The 9,577-nt window shown below is 38.0% G+C and overlaps 1 protein-coding gene across 1 annotated transcript; it reads right to left on the bottom strand.

Annotated features, from left to right (window-relative positions):
• Positions 1-318: 318 nt before the first annotated feature.
• LOC138326539 (histone H1.C6/H1.C9-like) lies at positions 319-1,735 on the bottom strand. Its single transcript, XM_069272637.1, has 2 exons — positions 1,718-1,735; positions 319-675 (listed from the first exon to the last, which is right to left on the bottom strand). Exons 1-2 carry the CDS (start codon positions 1,733-1,735, stop codon positions 319-321), a joined length of 375 nt encoding a protein of 124 aa, XP_069128738.1.
• Positions 1,736-9,577: the final 7,842 nt, after the last annotated feature.

Here is a 9,577-nt window from a genome sequence, read left to right as displayed (position 1 = left end):
CTAATTTAATATACATAAACAAATGATAACGTATAATGTATAACTATCGATCTATCTATCTATTTATTCATCTATCTATCTATCTATCTATCTATCTATCTATCTATCTATCTATCTATCTATCTATCTATCTATCTATCTATCTATCTATCTATCTATCTTTGTTTTTATTAATTTTATTAATTACTTTCTATACGTATATATTGGGGTTGGGTTGGGTTAGCGTATTTTCGAGGCGTACTCTGGATACTTTTCGTGAAATTTGGGTAGTCCTGAAAAGGACTGTTTTGAGGTTTTTGGCTGTAGATAGTACATTATCTACTTCTTGCTTGCTTTAGCTGTCTTGGGCTTGGTCGTCTTAGCCTTCTTAGGAGAGGCGGTAGCTTTTTTCTTGGGAGTCTTGGGCTTGGTAGCTTTCTTGGGTGCCGGCTTTTTCTTTTCTGCTGTTTTCTTGGCTGCTGTTTTCTTAGGTGTTTTTGCCTTTGGTTTCTTAGCCGTCGCTGAGGTGGTCGTCTTCTTTGTTGCTGGTTTCTTAGGTTTTGCTGCTTTCGGTTTAGTCACTTTCTTAGCTGCTGGTTTCTTAACAGGTTTTGGTTTCTGGCCACATAGCGGCCAAGTGTAGAGGCACCCAAAGATGCCAAAAATGTGGGGGAGAACATAAAGTTCAAGACTGTACTAGTGAGACCAAAAAGTGTGTTAACTGTGGTGGACAGCATAGTGCTGCATATGGTGGGTGTCCTGCCAGGAAAACGGCAGTTGAAATTGTAAAAATTCAAACCACTGAGAAATGCTCTCGCCGTGAGGCAATAGCCGAGGTAAAAAAATCTTACGCACAAGCTGCAGCGGAAACTACAGAAGTTAATCGTGTACCCTATACCGGTGTGGCCGACTTTAACATACCGCCGCCAAAAACAACCCGTCCATCCGTCCGTCCGTCCGTTGTCCCAACACAGGAACCACAGGTAACGGTTCCAATAAAAAAACTAATGTTGTTACTGGTCTCCGTAATTACCAAATTTCAATCTGGCGAGAGCTGGTCTGAAATTCTTGTGTATATACTTGGCCAGGTCGATACACTGTTCGGTATCAATCTGGATGTTCCTTTAGTACCCGCTGCAGAAACAACTTAAATGGCCCATAACACCACCATCGGGATGTTCCTAGGCATCCTACAATGGAATGCCCGGAGCATTAATAAAAATGGCACTGAATTATTAAATTATATAGAAAGTAGACCTGAAATTAATATTATTTGTCTACAAGAGACTTGGCTTACCAAAAACACCAACTTTTTTATTCCAGGTTTTTACCCCCCAATATTAAAAGATCGCCCTGAACATCAACGGGGGGGAGGTGTAGCAATATATATACGGGATAACCTCGTGTTTCATGAATTAGATATCACAAGTAACGTATTGGAGGTGGTCGGTGCTGTTATAAAATTACACGACAAATCTATAAGTATAGTAAATGTATACAACACCGCTACTTCCAATAAACACGAGGATTATACCCATCTAAACCAATTTATAAGTACCCCATACATCATGTGTGGGGATTTTAATAGCCATCATACCCTATGGGGAGGCAATTACTGTAGTGCTAAAGGCAATGCCTTATACACTTATATAGAAAATAATGACCTTACACTACTAAATGATGGCTCGGGCACCCGAGTAAATATATCAACTTTTGAAATGTCAGTATTAGACCTTACCTTAGCTACACCAGACATTGCCGGACAGTGTACCTGGAGGGTTCACGAACACAATTTTGACAGTGACCACTTCCCCATCATTACACACTATAGATGTAAACCGTTAAGAAATAATACAGGTAATAAAGCGGGTTGGAATTTTAACAGGGCTGACTGGGTGTGGCTATACAACATCTAGTGAAAGGGAAGTAACTCCGGTATTACTGGACGGCAATGTCGAGTCAAGTCTAAAAAATATCACCCAGGCCATAATAAATATAACTAATATTAATGTTCCTTTAAAGCAGAAAAAGAACTATAAATATTCTGCAGTACCATGGTGGAATGGGGATTGTGAGCGGGCAGTACGTGCCAAGCGCAAGGCTTATAACAAAGCCAGGAGAAGTTTTAATTATTCTTACTTGCAGGACTACAGAGAGAAAAGAGAGGCTTGTAAAACAGTTATCAATACAGCAAAAAAAGAAAAAAAGAACATTGGCAAAACTACTGTAACACCATTAATAAAGACACTACCATGGCCAAGGTCTGGAAAGCTGTCAAGGACATGAAAAACACAAACACATGTAAAGAAATACCTGCACTAATACACAACAATACACACATTACAGAAAATAAAGAAAAAACAAACTTATTTGCAGCCTCCTTTTCCTCTGTAAGTAGTACCGAAAATTATAATCAAGATTTTTTGCAGCACAAAACACAATTTGAACAAGAACAGTCTGATTTTATTAATAATACAGAACCTTGTGATAACCATATAAACAATATTTTTACATTTCAGGAATTCACTGATGCGCTTGCGCAAACTAAAGACACAAGTCCTGGGGAAGATAAAATAACATATAACATGTATAAAAAATTAAGTGTTCCAGCACAGAAAGTCTTATTAGATTATATCAACCTGGTATGGATAAGCCAAAAAGTCCCTAATAGCTGGAAACACTCCATTGTTGTTCCAATATTTAAGAAAGGAAAAAATCCTAATATACCACTTTCTTACAGGCCCATCTCACTTACATCCACCCTTTGTAAACTTATGGAGAAAATGGTCAACAATCGCCTCAAATGGTACCTTGAGTGCAACAATTTACTTACAATCAATCAATGCGGGTTTAGATCTAACCGTGGAACAACCGACCAACTAATAAAACTAACTAACGAAAGAAATTCATAAAGCCAACCTTAACAAAGAAAGTTTATTAGCTGGATTTATTGATTTTGAAAAAGCATTCGATATGATGTGGAAGGATGGTTTATTATATAAAATGAAAAAAAATATGGGTATACATGGAAACATGTGTGGTTTTATTAAAGATTTTTTACAGGGTCGAACTATACAAGTACGTAGAGGGGAGACGTACTCTGATGTAAACCCAATTGAAAACGGTACCCCCCAGGGCTCAGTGATCAGTCCTACATTATTTAATATCTGTATAAATGACATATCTGACTGTATTACTATTAAACAAAATATATCACAATTTGCAGATGATAGTGCCATCTGGAAAGCACATCGTAACCTACAACTATTGAGCACCGCTCTATCCAAAGACATTACTAACATTCTAAATTGGTGTAATACATGGGGATTCAAAATATCTGAAACCAAAACTATTGCAGTGCTATTTCGCAGAAGGGGTTCTGCTGAGTTTAAGTCAAGAACATCGGAGGTGAAAATCAAAATGGGGGAAACACTTATATCTATTAAAAATGTTGCAAAATTTCTTGGTATGTTTTATGACAGAGGTTTAACCTGGAGCACACATATAGATTCTGTGATACAGCGGTGCGAACAACGCCTAAATTTAATAAAACATTTAAGTGGTACTAACTGGGGCTGCGATCGTTATATACTAACTACATTATATAAAACCTTAATTAGAAGTATAGTAGAGTATGGCGCTGAAGTATATAACTCAGCCGGCGATACACATCTAGCGCGCCTAGATCAATTACAATATAAATGTTTAATGACTTGTTTGCATGCTATGAAAGGCACTTCACTTTCTAGTCTGCAGGCGGAAGCCTCAGACCCACCCTTTCAACTCCACAGGAACTTTTTAATTTGTAAATATCAGCTGAAAATTGAGGGACTTAAAACCCCGCACCCTACAATAAACAGCCTAACAGAAGATGCCAAATTCATATATAATGAACCTAAAATGCCAATAACATACAAATCGTACTACACTTCGATAAAAACAATCAAATCTTCTTTTCAGGTAGCAAACATCACATCACACACCTCCGAGTTCAGCCCAATCCCACTGTGGACCCTGAGCAAACCGGAAGTGAGCACCACACTACACGACACCGTAAACAAGTCAATGTCGCCGGCAGATGCCCTAGGTCCTGCAGGTCAATATATCCTATCTTTTTCAGGAGTACACATATATACTGATGGATCTAAAGATCCAACCACACAACTATGTGGATGTGCTTTTGTCATTCCGGAAATGAATATCACAAACAAATTCAGACTAAGTAATCATATTTCAATTATGACTGCTGAACTAACAGCTATTCTACTCACTCTACAATTTTTAAACACCATTGAAACTAATAACTATGTATATGTAATATTTACAGACTCACTGAGTTCATTGCAGGCTATACAAACGCCAGCTTTCAACATTAAGAATCCAATTGTTTATGAAATTTTATATCTATTGTCTGTAATACGGACTGTTCAGTTAGCTTGGATTCCGAGCCATGTCGGCATCCTAGGTAATGACTTGGCGGATACGGAAGCCAAAGCTGCCCTTAAATTAGAGCACGTCATAGTTAAAGTCCCTCTATCTAAGGACGAAGTAAGGTCTTTTTTGCAGGCACAGGAAACTAAAATCTGGCAAACTAAATGGAATGAACCAGACGTGGGGAGGTCTATGAAAACACAAATGCCCATTTTGAAAAAATTTACCAACAAAATTAATTGTAAAAATTTACAGCTAACCAGAGCATATACCCGTCTTCGACTGGGAAAATGCCGCCTCAAATTTTATCTATACCAAATGAATTTACATTCTGATGGATTATGTGAAACATGTAACGTTCCAGAAACCATAGAACACTATCTTTTATATTGTGATAAATTTTATTTACAGAGACAACGATTTTATACAGAGATGCCGACATATATCAAGACACCAATACACCAAATTAAATGGTTGTCAGTATTTTCTGACTCCCCACAGGTCTACATCAGATGTAAAAAAAATTCATCTCAACAACTGGAATGGCAGGAGCACTATAGGTATCATTATATATACTGTGTACTCACATGTACATATCTCTTGTAGTCTACGGACTACTTTGTGCTTGGCACGTACTTTTTAAAATCTGACTATTCGACAGAAGCCAGCACAGGGGCCTGTCGCATCAGTCACCAGTGGCTTTATAATAAGACACCTTTTATATTAATTGTTACAATATCCACCGGCGAAGACCGTATTTCTTTAGAATAGGCTAGATGTGTAGTGCTAGGTCTAGGGGGGTTGGGCATTAGTGGTGTGCCGTATCGCTCGGCACACCTTATAGGCCCATCCCCCAACCCCATCCCGCTCTTTTTTGCATAAATAACTTTTTATAAATAAGGGGGGAGTTTGTGATACTGCTGCGTCAGTTGAAACAAACGATTTATTAAACTATATATGTAAAGTCCTAATAAAATGGGAGGTTTTTTTTTTTTTTGCTTTTATAGCTAGTTTTTGTTAGGAAATAACACTTTAAGCTTTTCAGTAAGATTTTTCAATAGTATAGGACTAATATAGCATTATAGCACATCATGTACCACCGCTGATGGTTAGCTTATATCAGCCCGACACGAGTGCAACAAATATCATGTTCATTATCGTCCAGCATTTAGGTTATCGACATTCATAAATCATATGATGACATGGTTCCATGATACGATCCGGAAGGGGGTCCCCAACCACTATTGTGGAAACATTGAAGATTCATAACGTCCGGGCCGCTGGTTAGCTTATAGTGACCTCGGAGACGGATGACCTTTAGTCTGAAACTTGAACATAAATTTAAGGGTTAAGTATACATGTGAGTACATTTACACACGTGTGACAAAATTTTCATATATATACTTTACATACTTTAAATACACATGTATTTTGCACTTGTGACTGGAGAAGTGGTATAATGGTGTTAAAACACTTGTTTTTTCTTACGGGGCTAGTTACTAACACTACAAATGTACATCACCTTTTTTCAATAAGAAAAATGGCGATAAACTATCGCTCAAGGATTATTATTTTTTCTTTATAATATACTAATATTAACAAATCCTTGAGTCAGAATGTAACTTTTTTTTTTTTTTTTTTTATAATCACCAGTCGGTGAACAGTATGTGGTACTTTTACCAAATACTATCGACCTCCCTCCACTGATACAGGTGTGGACAAAGGGAGGTAATCCAAACTCCGGCCAGAAGACAGGGCTTGGCCCATCTGGCAAAATTTTTCAATAAGTTATTCTTCATTTTTTTTTAACACTTGATAAACCCCCTGTAACGAAAACTGTACTCGTGGCAGGAGATACAGTTTGACAAATGAACAATCAATGTTTTTTATCCTACAATCCACCACAATTTTCTGGCATCTTCTCTGTAAATTAACTATAATAACGAACTGATTCATAATAATATGAACATGGTCTCATCCTTTTGATTTTCCTTAAAAAACTTATTCCTTATATATACCAACATCCAATTTCCTCTAGTAACCTGGATAATTACCTTATAAAAATTATTTTTGATCGGTTTAGAAGCTACCGACACACTCTACTTGTTTTCCTTCTGTTTGATAAATAATACATGGGTCTCCCCCCACTGTACAGATGTGGAATAGGGGAGGCAACCCCTACATTACACCGGCCAGGATACATAAGGGCATGGCCCGCCCTGGCATTTTTTCTCTAACGATTTTTATCTCTTTATCTTAAACTATATATACATAGTATAACTGTATAGTTTATATTATTAGTCAACGTTTAACGTGGCAGATTAAACAGTTGATCTACATAATTATAGATATATGAAAGAATACAGCTAATCTGGCTTCTAACTCCATTAAATTTTTTAAATTTTATTTTTTTTTTAATCTTTTAAATTTATTCTTTTAATTAACTATACAAATAATACGTATCCGTACGTAAAAAAATTTTAAGCTGGTTGGTTCCCTCACATTAAGTTACTTTACTAAGTATCAAATAATTATTTATTGACGGCGAAGTCATTTGATACTATATTTTTAAATTAATTTTTATAAATAGATTTATATTACAAATTTTGATCAATATATCTAAGTGATTAATAACAAAGTTCTCATTGTTTTTCTCCTCTACTTTAATAACGCATACACTTAATATAATTTAAAAGTCAGCACACACCATAGGAACCCCCGGACAATCTATACCTCCGGCCAAACCCGGCAAAAGGACAAAGTACCGTAACTTAACGGAAGCGGTGAAGTCCTCTACTGTCGGGTGTAACTGGTTGTACTAGACCCGGGGCACAAAACAACTGTTAAAAATACTCCCCTATGAACAACAACATACCACAATAACTACACTTTTTATAAAACAGAAAAATTATTTTCATATATACCATATAAAATGTAAATTTTTTATATACATTTATCAGTAAGCCTTCTTGGCCCCTTTCGGTCGCCCTCCCACGACATAAACATACTATCACGTGGGACAACGTAACACCTACCACAATAGCGACTGGCGCACATGGGCCCGCCCAACCCGCCATTACCACCCACCAAGTTCCACACATATACTCTGCTGTTTTGTTGACCAGTGGTCAGCACGACAGTTTTGTATCCGATTGGTGTTTGGGAGGGCGCCGAATCTAGCCATTTAGGCGATATCGTCGTCTCCTACAACACCGCGATCGCCATATATTTGTGGTAATACTGGTATAATGTGAGTTGTTTGTGCCACGTCCGTCGTCTGGACTTGTACGTGTGTTGTAATTCGTTTATCGTTTGTCGTCTGTGTTCATTGCGAATCGTCCGCTGTCCTTCGTGCTCCGTGTTCTATATAATCGTCTCTCTGACCGTCGTCAATCTTTTGTAAATCTGTTAGCTCTTCGTACTATCGGTCTTTCCCGGTGTTCCAAGAAGCAACAACATGGAAGTAGAAGAACTATACGAAACAACATCGTCCCAGGACTTTGACACTTTTACCTCGGCAGGAAAACTAAATTTTGACACCCCTGATAAGATGCAAGACTCAAAGGATGCTAAGAGAAAGAGAACAAACTCCCCACAAGAAAACGTAAGTAAAGACGCACTCATAATACATTGTAAAACTGTGAAATTATCCAAGTGTAACCCCATTAAGATACAAAAACTTGTTACATGTGTTATAGAATACCCAGTAAAAAGCATCAGGGGCCTGGGAAATGGAGACTTGCTGATAATATGTACTGACGATATGCAGAAAAGGAAATTACTTAAAGAAAAACAGTTGGGTGAGTACAAGATATATGTAAAAGAACCAGTTTCAACAGACAGAGTAGAAGGTGTCATATACGGTGTGTCACCAGACATCTCAGATGCCGATATATTAGAATGCCTCGAAGAGGCAGAGGTTGTTAAAGTCACCCGTATGAAAGGGAGACAGTATGAGAGTATTGAAGGCAGTACAACTGTGAAACTAACTTTTAATTGTAAAACCCTGCCCGAGCGTGTATCCATCGGATACCGCTCACACAATGTCAAACAATATATACCACCACCGCTCAGGTGCTATAAATGCAATCGATATGGCCACATAGCGGCCAAGTGTAGAGGCACCCAAAGATGCCAAAAATGTGGGGGAGAACATAAAGTTCAAGACTGTACTAGTGAGACCAAAAAGTGTGTTAACTGTGGTGGACAGCATAGTGCTGCATATGGTGGGTGTCCTGCCAGGAAAACGGCAGTTGAAATTGTAAAAATTCAAACCACTGAGAAATGCTCTCGCCGTGAGGCAATAGCCGAGGTAAAAAAATCTTACGCACAAGCTGCAGCGGAAACTACAGAAGTTAATCGTGTACCCTATACCGGTGTGGCCGACTTTAACATACCGCCGCCAAAAACAACCCGTCCATCCGTCCGTCCGTCCGTTGTTCCAACACAGGAACCACAGGTAACGGTTCCAATAAAAAAACTAATGTTGTTACTGGTCTCCGTAATTACCAAATTTCAATCTGGCGAGAGCTGGTCTGAAATTCTTGTGTATATACTTGGCCAGGTCGATACACTGTTCGGTATCAATCTGGATGTTCCTTTAGTACCCGCTGCAGAAACAACTTAAATGGCCCATAACACCACCATCGGTATAGGCATCCTACAATGGAATGCCCGGAGCATTAATAAAAATGGCACTGAATTATTAAATTATATAGAAAGTAGACCTGAAATTAATATTATTTGTCTACAAGAGACTTGGCTTACCAAAAACACCAACTTTTTTATTCCAGGTTTTTTACCCCCCAATATTAAAAGATCGCCCTGAACATCAACGGGGGGGGGGGGGGGGAGGTGTAGCAATATATATACGGGATAACCTCGTGTTTCATGAATTAGATATCACAAGTAACGTATTGGAGGTGGTCGGTGCTGTTATAAAATTACACGACAAATCTATAAGTATAGTAAATGTATACAACACCGCTACTTCCAATAAACACGAGGATTATACCCATCTAAACCAATTTATAAGTACCCCATACATCATGTGTGGGGATTTTAATAGCCATCATACCCTATGGGGAGGCAATTACTGTAGTGCTAAAGGCAATGCCTTATACACTTATATAGAAAATAATGACCTTACACTACTAAATGATGGCTC

Source organism: Argopecten irradians, chromosome 6, assembly GCF_041381155.1.
Source record: "Argopecten irradians isolate NY chromosome 6, Ai_NY, whole genome shotgun sequence".
NCBI lineage: Eukaryota > Metazoa > Mollusca > Bivalvia > Pectinida > Pectinidae > Argopecten > Argopecten irradians.
Note: the sequence above shows the minus strand (reverse complement) of the source record. Positions and strands in the feature narration are given on the sequence as shown.